This window comes from Rhipicephalus sanguineus, chromosome 2, assembly GCF_013339695.2.
Source record: "Rhipicephalus sanguineus isolate Rsan-2018 chromosome 2, BIME_Rsan_1.4, whole genome shotgun sequence".
Taxonomy (NCBI): Eukaryota; Metazoa; Arthropoda; class Arachnida; order Ixodida; family Ixodidae; genus Rhipicephalus; species Rhipicephalus sanguineus.
The window spans coordinates 98580668-98592781 of NC_051177.1; the positions used below are offsets into that span (position 1 = coordinate 98580668).

The following is a 12114-nucleotide window of genomic DNA, read 5'->3' on the forward strand; positions in this document are numbered from 1 at the left end:
ACTTCTCTCTTTGTTGCTCAAAAAGTTGCTTCTAAACAGAAGCCACGCCCCTCATAAATGGTGTGTCTATGATGTTTGGTTTGCGTCTTTACTGCTAAGAAACCTAGGATGGGTCAGGTGGGAAAGCAAGCCGTAACTCTCAAGACACAATTGTGACAGTCTGCCCTGATGATGCTGAATGTAAAAGCGAAACTAGAAACATATATTGCAACATCCTCTGTTCTTTGAGGAAAGGAAGAACTGTTCAGTCTATGACATTATAAAGTCACTGAAGTATCGCGGCATAAGCTTCCTCCTCACGGGCCGGGGTGTGCACTGACCTGATTGTTTCTGAGTACTGTACATCATTTGATACTTCCACTATCTTTGGTGAATAGTTGCTCGCAGACTCAAGCAGTGTGTCTGGTGCTGGCTCTGGCGTGATGTCAACGATATCTGGACCAGTAGTTAGCTACTGCATGGTTGTAGAGTTTCGTCTTGGGCTTGACGTCTGGGCATGTTTCTTCTTAAAAGTCTTGCCATGAATGTTGACGTGGTATGATCTTGGTGCCACAGGCTCTATTCCTTATTGTATCTTGCCCGTATGTGTGGGAGCTGGCAAAGAGTGATGTGGGCATGTGAGAAATTTGGGTTTATTTGCATTTTGTGCAGGAATAAAACTTAGTAGAATGAAAGCATAAGTTCATAGTTTTGGGCGGTAGCAAATTGTGCGCTGCAGCCCGTGGCAAAAAAACGAACCTTCTCTCCATAGTTGTCCAGCATATACCGCCCTCATCACATCATTTTCAGCGAATCACAGCTTAGGCAAATGAAGTCATGTTGGTCCAATCCGTGGGCCCGAACAGGTGGCATTACCTCTGGCCAATGGAGGACTTGATGGCCGCATTGTCAGGCGACTGCACTCCTTGCAGTGCTCAGTCAATGTTGTGAAGGCACGTAGCTGGAGGCAGCAATTCATCCTTGCACCACGATGAGGACACCCTTCCTCTGTCAACGAACAGAGAACTCTTAACTGCTTCAGCTCCAGTGCAAAGGCATCATTACTTAGTGGATGGCTCAAATTCCCATGCCTTTGTGCCACACTTCGGCGCTCGAGGCTTTGTCATTGTGAGTGTGCGACTGGTATATGAGACTGGTGCTCCCTCCTGGTATAGTACTGCTCCAATGCCTTTCTCACTAGTGTCACATTGAATGATGAGTTCTTGGTCATCATGGCGAGCACTGGTGTTGCAGTCACGAGACATTTCACTGCCTCAAAGGCTTCTGTCTGCTCGTTTGATCGTGTCCACCCAGCATACATTGCCATTTGGCTTCTGATTAGTTCCATCAAATTCCAGTATGCCCTGGAAAAATGTGGCAACGTAGTTCACTATACCACAATGTCGTGTGCACCACTTGCATCCATGGGAGGTAACATTTCAGCGGTCGCTCTGGGCTTATGAGGGTAAATGAGTTCTTTGATGGTGAGCGTGTCACCCAAGAAGATCACTTGTCCTGTGCTTGATTCTAGCATCTGCTTGTCGATGCAGATGCCTTTGTGCATCCCTTGAGCAGCCTCTTCAACCTCCACCTTCTGTAATGTTCTTCCTGGGTCATGTTATTTCCAGTACCATACACAAGTATGTCATTTGCGGCAGGTGACTTCTTCTGGGCCATCAAGTACTGTTTGGAATCGCTTCTGAAAAATCCGCTCACAGCCAAACCAAATTGTAACCAAGGCCATCTGTAACATCCAAACGGGTTCTGGAAGGTTGTCAGCTGACTCGACTTTGATCCAGGATGCAAAGCCAGCATCCATTCTTTAGATCCAGCTTGGAGAACACTTTTGCTTGTGAGAGTTCTTGTAAGATACCCTGTAGAACTGGCAGGGGGCATTCTCTCCTTTGTTCAATGTTTTCACATTGATGCAGATTCGCGCATCACAGGAGTTCTTTTTGTCAATTACCACGCAGCTCACCCATGGTGTCAGCTGATCCACCTTGGCAATTGTTTGTTTCTTTTCGAGTTCTTGTAGGACATACGGTAGCTGTGGCTTTATGCTGAGTGGTACTTGGCTTGTAGTTGACACCTCAGGTGTAACTGCAAGCCAAGTAACAGTGGTTTTTTGCTTCTATGTACCGTCAGGTGTCACATGGGTACGCGCTGAAATTTATCGTCAATAGTGTTCTTCAATGTCCAAGTGCAGACATCAACACGTAGTTCACCATTGAGTCCCATATTTGATGTTTCTCTCTGCAGTAAAGGTGCAAAGTGCATGTCCACTTTGACAATCTTGACTAAGTATATTTTCTGTGTTGTTACATTTTTGAGATTGAGTCAACACTTCTCATTTGGAACAATGATTGTTCCATTGTACGTTATCAAGTGTGAAGGCACTTCCTCAAGCTTGTTTCGCACATAGCTTTTAGGAGTGGCATTCACTGATGCGCTGCTGTCAACTTGGAATCTCATCTTTTCATTGTTCTCTGTAATGTGAAGCGCAACAAAGATGCCATCCTTTTTCTTTTCTTAGCACAGCACTTCCTCCTGGCTCGATCCACTCTTGTGTACCGCTCAGGTGCTTGCTCAGGACTTGTATTGCATAGCAAAGTGGTTTTGTTAAGAGCAGTTTTGTTTTATTTTGTTGAAACGCTCTTTTTTTGTAGAAAACGTGCGCATTTTCACAGTACCTGCACATTCAGAGGATGTCGTCGCTGCGTGTTGCTTGTGCTTGGTTGTCTTGACTACGTGCAAAGGGTCTGTCTCTTCGTTGGACACACTGGCATTCTGCCTGAATGCTTTTAGTTCACTCGCAAACGTTTCATGCGTGAGGTACTTTTGCAGATGTTTCCAAGGTTGGGTCCTCCAGTTTCAGCAGTTTCATGGGTACCTCTTGATCCCTAAAATGACTTGGTCGTGGATCATATTGTCTCGCTGACCTTTGCAATTGCAGTCTCGTCTTTGCCTTGAGGTCTGTAAGAAATGCGCTGAAGGCTTCCCCCAGCTATGCTTCCTGCATGGTAATACGTATTATGTGTAGATTTAATTTTTTCTGGGCGCCAAGTAGCCATTGAATTTCTTTACCACGGTGGCGACTACCTTTTCAGTTTCTGGAACTGTCAGTGTTGGCACATCCAACTCCGTGTTGTACACATGACACCTGATCCTGCAATGGTCACAGCAGTGCAACCTTTCATTAATCTGACTTGTTCTTTTGACCATTCGCTGTCACGTATATTTTAAGTGCTGTTTTGAGGACTTACAGTTGCCTTGAAGGTGTCCTGTGAGACACATCTCTGATGGCGCAATCGCCATGTTGCTCACCATTATTTCACTCGGGCAACGTCACAACAGTTCTTTTGCAGCGTAGTCATGAAGTTTGCTCATTCGAAATGCGCCCTGGTCTTGATTGCTACTTGGTGGCTCTTCTTACTTCTTTGCGAGCCGTTTCATACTATCTGACACCTTTAGTTGCGTTTTATTACTAAAAAAGACCCAGAATGGGTCGGGAGGCAAAACTAGTTGCAACACGATGCCAGGGTGATGGCCTGCCCCGATGATGATGCTGAATGTTAATAATAATAATAATAATATCTGGGGCTTAACATCCCAAACATGCTGAAGCAAAAGTGAAAACATATATTGCAACATACAAGTGTTATTTTTACGACTGCACAGTAGTTATTAACATGGACAGGCATCTGTATCCTACAAGTCTGTATGCAGACATGTTGAGAGGAAGCCTACAGCAGGCCTTTTATTGCCTGAAACTTTGATGTCTCAACCCCTTTAACAAGGTCATAAAATGCTGAATGCTCCTGCTTAACTCTTTTACACTTGTAAATTTACTGTGTTTTGTGCGTTCAGTTACAGATATAAAAGGGCAACATAGGCTGCAGCTCTATGTGATCCATAGAAGGATTGGAGTGTGAAAAACATAGACAAAAACGCTAAGCTCTAACTCTTGTCTGTGTTGTTCGTGCTTCTTCAGTTGTTTATGAAACTGCACCGACTAGCCATTGTCAACCTTTATTAAAATATGAGCATACACAAAAGTCAGAAAGGTTCCCGTTTGTGTTATTGGATGTTTCAGAGATTATTTTCTCTATGTGGCCTCTACATTAACTTATAAACATTGGCATGATGTCTATATATCACGTTGATATCACGTGATCATTTGATTGTTGTTGCAACATTAAAAAACACCACGTTAAGGCAACGTGACCATTTTATTGTTGTTGCAACATCAAAAACACAGTGTTAAGGCAACGTAGCTCCAGCAACGTTAATACAATGTGGTGTTTCACTGTCTAACGTTGCTGACATTCGTTGCATTCAAACAACGTTGACTCAACATCCTGCGTTACTTGGGTATGTACTTCAGTTTTCGACGCCGTCTGGCCCGAAAGGAGCGCCCGTGGACTCTTCGGTACGCAACAAAACATGCATGAGTTTGAGTACCTTAAAACAAGTTACAGCTGGAAAAGACCACGAGACCCACGCCCACGGCCACTGACTCTAGTCTGGGTGTTGGGGACGCACACACGAACACTCGCCGCAACAATCCGTCCTCCCCACCCCTGTGACTGCCCACTGCTCCTTCTTATGTAGTGTCTCTCGAGCTTGGATTTTTGCTGCCTCGTGTCACAGCCGGTGGCGCCGAGGGAGGGTTATCGGCGATCCCCACACTTTTGCCCTTCCCAAAGAGAAAGTTGCCTCATCGCCCTCTTTGCCATATAGGTTAGCCACAGGTTAGCCACTTGCCATAGGTTAACCTACGCACTTCGGTTAGCCAGCGAAAATTTTGATACAATTTAGCCATATGTAGCCACATGGACCAGCATTACCCAATGTTAGACTACACGAGCCTAAATTTGCCATGATGATGCAACAGTAGCCAATATTCGCCAGTGCTAACGTGAGCGGTTTCATTCACATTCCTTTCTCGTAATAGTCAGCACTCCGAGATGCACTCTGAGACGCCCATCTGAGTGAGCTACTGTTAGCAACAGTTCCGGGTTAATCAGTGTTGTGCAATTTAAGGCCGCAGAGTTAAAGAGCTCGTTTGGCAGAAATTCCGGCGTCGGCGTCTTTGGCTGTCAGCGAAAAATCGGCGTCGTTCGTGAGCAAAAACTTGAGACAGATGCAAATAAGTAAATAATAGAAAGAAGTCTTTGCTTGGAGTGAGAATCGAACCAAGGCCGTCTGCGTGGCACGCAGGTAATCTACCACGGAGCCAAGCCAGTGCTCGAAGTTTCTTTGAAAAAAAAAACATTATATGAATGTTATATAGTGCGAGGGGTGTCATTATCACATATAATATTGCGTGGCGGGAACGCAGAATCGCACCAGGAGTCATAACATGTGAATTGTGCAAACATTCGGTGGTATAAAGGGCCCCTAAACCACCTCCGATTTTTTTTCCAAATATTTCTAGTAAACACGCGCATCGTGTTCAGAATGCCGTCACGATCAACCATGCCACACATGACAGCGCTACAAGCCGCGGGCGCACCATGAATTCCAAGAAACGATCCCTTCTCCTCTCCGGGCCTTTCCGGCTGTCTCGGTGACGTGCGCGACGTCAACATGTTGCTCCTGTGATGTTATCGACAACCGATGCTGCGATTGGTCAAACAAGAACCACCGACTTCCGGTTAGTCGGCAAGCATCTGCCAGCGCTCCTTGCTGTTCTTCGTCGTGTTGCACGCGGTTACGCGCTTCCGAATCGGCAACTGCGGCCCGTAATGCGAATGCCAAATCACTAGCGTACCAACACAGTCGTGCCAAGCGGTCTGATAAGTTGCGCGAAATGGATCACGCAGTCGACGGAGTAGCGGTAACAGGATGTGGACACTGTTTCGAAGAGCGCGTCGGGGATGACGTATATCACGTGAGATAGGGAGGGGCACTCGGCGAGGAGGGCAAAGCGGCTTTGGGAGAGGAGACCAGCCGGCGAACGGACGGTAGCGAAGGAAAGAGCGAAACGAGCGAACGCCGCGTTTCGCTCATCAAACGTGCATAACTCCGCTATTACGACACTGTTTCGAAAAATTCTGATGGCTACGTGCTCGTTGTAGACTCGTGCACAACTACAACACCACACCTAAATTTCGACCTCTGGGTGGTTTAGGGGCTTTTTAAAACCGCCGACACATGACAAAGTGTGCATCTGCGTAGGTGCGCGTGATACCTTACGGACGCGTAGTGGACACTTTGCCAATTTGCAAAAGGAAGAAAAAGGAAGTGAAATATGGTGGAGTGGGCACTTCGCAACTGTACTTGCAGTAGGGATTTATAATAATATCTGGGGTTTAACGTCCCAAAACCACGATATGATTAAGAGAGACGCCGTAGTGGAAGGCTCCGGAATTTCGGCCTCCTGGGGTTCCTTAACGTGCACCTAAATCTAAGTACACTGGCCTCAAACATTTTCGCCTGCATCGAAAATGCAGCCGCCGCGGCCGGGATTCGATCCCGCGACCTTCGGGTCATTGCAGTAGGGATTCTAGAATAGTTTGAAACGGCCAATATTACGAGCATGAATGTTCCTTTCCTTGAGGCACGGTTGAAGGCGACGCGCACGGGGCACGATTACGCTATCTCGTTCTACTCTACAAGAAAAAGCTCAAGCGTCCTCCATATTTTTGCTAATTACGTTGATGCGACAATTGCAACGTCCGCGTGTATTTTAAAATATTAAAGCGATAGCGTTAAAGAGCTCCTTTCGCAGAAATTCCGGTGTCATTATCGGTGGCAGCGGCGTGTTTGTTAGTGAGCGAAATATCAACGTTGTCAGTCGGCAAAAATTGAGGTAGATGCAAATAAAGAAATAAAATAATCTTCCGTTGAGTGGGACCGGGCATTCGAACCTGCGTCCACTTCTCCGTGGCGCGACGCGTTCAGCCACTCGTCTACCACGCATACAACATACTAACGACGAGCTATTTATATACACCATTTAGCGTTGGTGGTACGCACGTCTCAGAGGTTCTTCAGCGGCTTGACAAAACACCCGCAAGATGGCGCAAAGGGCCCACGGCCACGCTTTTAAACGGCATCGACCCGCCGTGTGACCATGTTTCAGCGCGCCCATGTACGCGTATTGGACCCGGAGGGCGTCCGCACTTTGTGTTTTCTCGCTGCACGATTTAGGTCTCCACCGAGGAGCGAAGCCAGGCTAGTCATCTGCGAGGCGATACGAACACGGTCCGATTGGGCTATCGCGTTCTATTATTGAAAGCGAAGCTGAAGCATGCTCTCAGATTTTTGTTTGTTTGGGAACTCTTTTTGTGCGCTGCACTTATAGTACCCCTTCAAGAATGTCAGTCATAACTAGCGCATCGCTGACTTGCTGTGGAACGTACAAAGCTTGTTATATTCCTCTCGTTTGGTCTTATTATATGACAAGGGATATCCTAGTACATTTTGTTGGTTTTTTCGAACGGTGGTGTCTGACCTGCTGTATTCACTCAGATACTTCCAGTAAATACTGGTTAGCAATGCTTAATGGTTAGCAATGCTTAATGGTTAGCAATGCTTAACCTTGGCTAGTGCTGCTATCATAGTTATGCATAGGCGTATACGCATGGGAGGGGAGGCGAGACAGGAAGGGCCTCCGCCCCCCCTCCGCCTCTTCCCAGACATTTAAACGGGGGTGCTAATTCTCCCCATACCTTTCCTCAGTCGGTCTTTTCACATCATTTTTAAAGCGCAGGGTACGGACACGCATGTTTTAGACGATAATGGCGGCCGATGACCTCTGATGTCGCATTCGAAGAACTGTTTACTTCCCGCTTTTACCCCGGACAGCCGGTGACCAATGGCAATCCTTCTGTGAAAAGCCCGCCATTGCAAGCTCGTTTTCATTTGAACTCGACAAACGGGGCTCGGGGCATGAGCGCTGCGGTGAAACCCCGCCCCCCAATGGAGAAACCAACGCACGCCTATGCTGTTGTGGCAGCAGCATCGTCTTCATTAAAGCTCAATAAAATTATATTTTAACGTAGATAGCAACCTGAGTTCGTTCATCCTGATTATTTTTCTTGGTCGATACTTGCGACGCGCTCTTTGAGCACGAAGAGAGACGCACAAAACTAAAGAAACACACGTAGTGCACAACACGAGCATGAACTAACAAGTCTTTATTTAATGCAAAATTAGAAATATATACAGGGTGAGAGAAAGAAGCACACCGGTAGTGTGTGCAAAGCACACAACAAGACAAGAACCATCCGCGTACCGCCATCAAGTCTGTTGATGTCTTATATTTAAATTTCTTTGTAAAAGTGACACCTCATCATCATTCAAATCTATCGATGGGCCACTAACACAGAAATCATCGCCGATGTTGCGAACCGTGAAGGCTTCGATGATCTCGCTTTCTCTTGTATTTCTAGATCGCGATACAACTGTTGTGCTTTCGAGATCCGGCTGACAATGACACCTGCCGCAATGGCCAGCTAAGTTACCAGGGTGACAAATGTCTTTGTTGTTATAATTGTGCTCTCGTAAACGTGTGTTAATGCACCTACCAGTTTGTCCAATGTACCGTTTACCGCATTGTAAGGGAACACAATATACTACGCTTTTCTCACTAGCTACAAACTTGTTTGCATGATTAAGAGAACATAAATGATTTTAGATGCGAAGCAACTTATAGCGGAGTTCAAACCGGTGGTGGTGTGTGGCGTGACCCCCCTTACTGCGCATGCGCATACCCTCTCCGCACACCTCTCCACTCCTCCTCTCCACTTCCCCTCTCCCCTTTCCCCATACTCACTCACCCTCTCTCCCACTCCCCTTTCTCCCGTCCCCCTCCCCCTTCCACCTCTCTGCTCCCCCTCTCCACTTCCCCTCTTCACTTCGCCTATCCCTCGCCCTCTCCACTCTTCCTCTGAAACGCGGGCTAGACATGCCGAAATTCTCTCCTGCGCAACGCCGCGATGAGCGCCAGCACATGCACGTCCCCTCTCCCTCTCTCTCCTCTCCTACGCTGCCCCCTCTCGCGCGCCTGTTGACCGCGTTACCCTCTCGCCCTGACAGAATTAACGGCCAGGCTAGAGGGAAGACACGACGCGCGTAGTGTTCCTCTTCGCGTTGCACGACGCGAGGTCGGTAGCATGCCCGAAGTCAGTAGCATGCCCAACGAACGCCAGCGGAACGCGATCGTGCAAATGCTCCGGCTTCGCATCGCCTCAAGGTCCCCTTTAGCGGGAAATGGTGTAATTTTTTCCTCTGATTATGGCCGTTAACTTGGTGACAGAGCGAAATTAGTTTTTTTGACACCGTGAAAGTCGCGGGGATGCCGTATACCTATTTGCAATTTTTTAATACATGTGAAACACAACGTGTGGCAGCACTATAGTTTGTTGTACAACTATCAACTATGTACAACCTACTAGCTCCTACTCTAGCCCTCCTAGCTCTTTTTTCCTGGACAGCGCAAGTGACTTGTACATAGAAAGCTGTAAAGTGACATACATTCCCATATTTATGCCCAGGAACAGGCGCTGTGCCATCTTTCATTTTTCAAACACAAGACATACAAGTGTAAGTACAGTGTCTTTCATCTAATATGCTTCTCAAATATTACATAAAAAGCTGAGAATTTACTTTCCTTTACCTCTCTCTCCACCGAGGTGGTGCTCTTCTGTGGGTAAATGTTCTGCATTTAATATTTTTTTCTCGGCTGTCTGTGCTTTAAAGTTAGGCGGTAATTGTTAATTATTCACAAGAGAGTAACCTCATAATTTAAGTTACTCTTGCTTTTTATCAACGCCGTGCTGCGTCCCAGGACACAGGGTAATATTTACAAGTTCACGTTCTTTATAGTTCTGTGGCCGCTAAATAGGAGAAATGATTATGACATTTTTATACATACCGTGCGGTAAAACTTCATACCCTTGTGAATTCTGATGTCTTTGTTGTTTTTCTGGAGTACAATCCGTGTTGCGTTGTTCATGTCTATCTGAGCAGTTTCTGGTTTGAACCACCGCAGCTTTATCAGTGGGAGCGTAGCGTTAAAGATGGCAGGGAAAGGACTTTGCACACTCTTGGTGACGTTAAAGATCATGCGTAGTCTGACAATCTTTCCATTAGAATCGTAAAGTTCATCGTTTCCGCACCATAGATCATGTCCCCGTGCAGTTATTGGGTACCTAGATAAAAATAACCATGAGATAAATACTTCAGACCAGCATATATTTTCGACATTTTTCTATGCACATCATACATGATAGAGTCGTCCTCCTCAGTACAAAGGTAGAATATTTGTCATCTAATAACATTACATATTTCTGAAAGTGAAATGATTCTCTTCATCGATGGGACACGATAGCAACTTATGCGCCGTTAGACATGGGTAATAGTAATAATAATGATTTATGGGGCTATACGTGCTATTGTGACAACCCGGCGTTGTTAAATGTGTACTACATTCTAAATATGCATTTTTTTACTTCAATTTGGCCGCCGAGACCGAAATTACAAGCTGTGATCTCTGTAGCGGCATCTCCATCACCGCTCACGATCATCATCACCATTTTACCACTTACGCGCCGCGCCTCTCGCGCAGCTCATGCCTAGCGCTCGAGGCGCGAGCAGAAGAACGTGCTCACGCTCCGGGGGACTGGACGCCGGCAGCCGCTGCCGCTCTGCTTGGCCTGCGAATAAAGTAGCGAGAACGGCACGGCCACGTCGGCCGCCTGACGTCTCTCTCACTCGCTACAATTGGTGACCCGGACAACCACGTCCTTCGCCGAGCGGCCCGCTGCCATGCTTCCGCAACTCTGCCCTCCAGTTCCGCCTTTTCACCCGATCTACCCCCGAGCGTGGTTTATGCGGCTCGATGCCATTCTCGCGGTGAATGGCATCAAGGCACAGCCGATGATGCACGCTGTCCTGCTGAACGCCCTCCCGGTTGAGCTGTGTCATCTAGCCGCCGAGTCGTCCTCCAGCCCGCGGCCCTACGACGACCTCTGCGCTGCAGTGCTCGCCTGCTACGGACAAACGTATCGCCCGCTTCCAGGGAGCCGCGAGTTGCAGATTTCCCCTCCGTCGCAGGGAGCGGGACCAATCGGCCCGGAGCCTTCCCTTGACCAAGACTTCACTTCCCTGGCTACGACTCCTCCGACCTCACGTCCGGCCACCAGCGCATCAATTCCCACGCCCGACCACCCGCCCGACGAGGTACAGGAGGTTCCTGCTGCCATCGGCCACTCCACTGAGACGTCTGTTTTTTCCACAGCCTCGGCCCACGGCCCTTCAGACTCCATCTGCACGTCTTCCCCGACCTCCACGGTCCACGACACTTCTGACACGTCAGGCTCCACGACGGCTACCTCGCGCGCACGCCCTAGAGCCTGGCATAGACACGGACATCGTGACTCCCGCTGTACGACCCCAATTGCGGAGGCATCGCCAGTGATGTCCAACAAACCCGCCTTTTCGACATCGACACTGTGCGCATCTTGCCAGCAGGAACTACCATCGTCCTCGAAGTCTCCCGCAGCTGAAGTTCGAGCACCGAATGTTAGCGGAACCGAAATGCGAGGCTGGCAACATGGGGGGAGAAGGACGGCGACCCGCGATGGAGGCAGTCGTCACGCACGTTGTTACTCCTCTTATTTTTTCTCTTATTTTCTCGATTAAAGAGTTCTTGTTTAAATTGTGAGTCCGAAGAATTTCTTAACATCTCAGAAGTGGGATTCACCGAAACCTTTGTGGTAAAGCGACCCTGGAAGCCGATGTCGGGGGATTGCGACGACGGTGACGCTCGCTGACTTATCAACTGACGCTGCGTTGGTGCCGTCTTTGTGAGGTACTGACCGGAAAAGGGGACTGTGTGACGCCTTGAACGTACTCGCGGACACTATGTGTGACGTCCACGAGACACAACGGTACCGTCTTCGTGAAGTACCGACTTCGAAACGTGAGTCTTCGTGCTGTTTCATAAACGTGCGTGCGGACGCTCTGTGTGACGCCTGCGAGACGCTACGATACCGTTTCCGTGACTGATCAACATTGAAACGTGAGCCGTTGTGCCGCTTCGTAAAACGTGCGTGTGAACGCTCTGAGTGTCGTCGGCAAGCCTAGACGTTTATCTGTTGGTGAGAAACTGTGTGTACTCCCAGA

At 47.9% G+C, this 12114-nt stretch overlaps 1 protein-coding gene across 2 annotated transcripts in view; it reads right to left on the reverse strand.

Moving 5' to 3' along the window:
• LOC119383451 (uncharacterized) overlaps positions 1–12114 on the reverse strand; it is an 83198-nt gene that overhangs the window by 32668 nt on the left and 38416 nt on the right. For both annotated transcript variants that reach the window (XM_037651583.2, XM_049412515.1), the window contains one exon: positions 9863–10139. In XM_037651583.2, coding sequence (XP_037507511.1) covers positions 9863–10139 — 277 coding nt within the window. The remainder of the gene's footprint in view (positions 1–9862; positions 10140–12114) is intronic.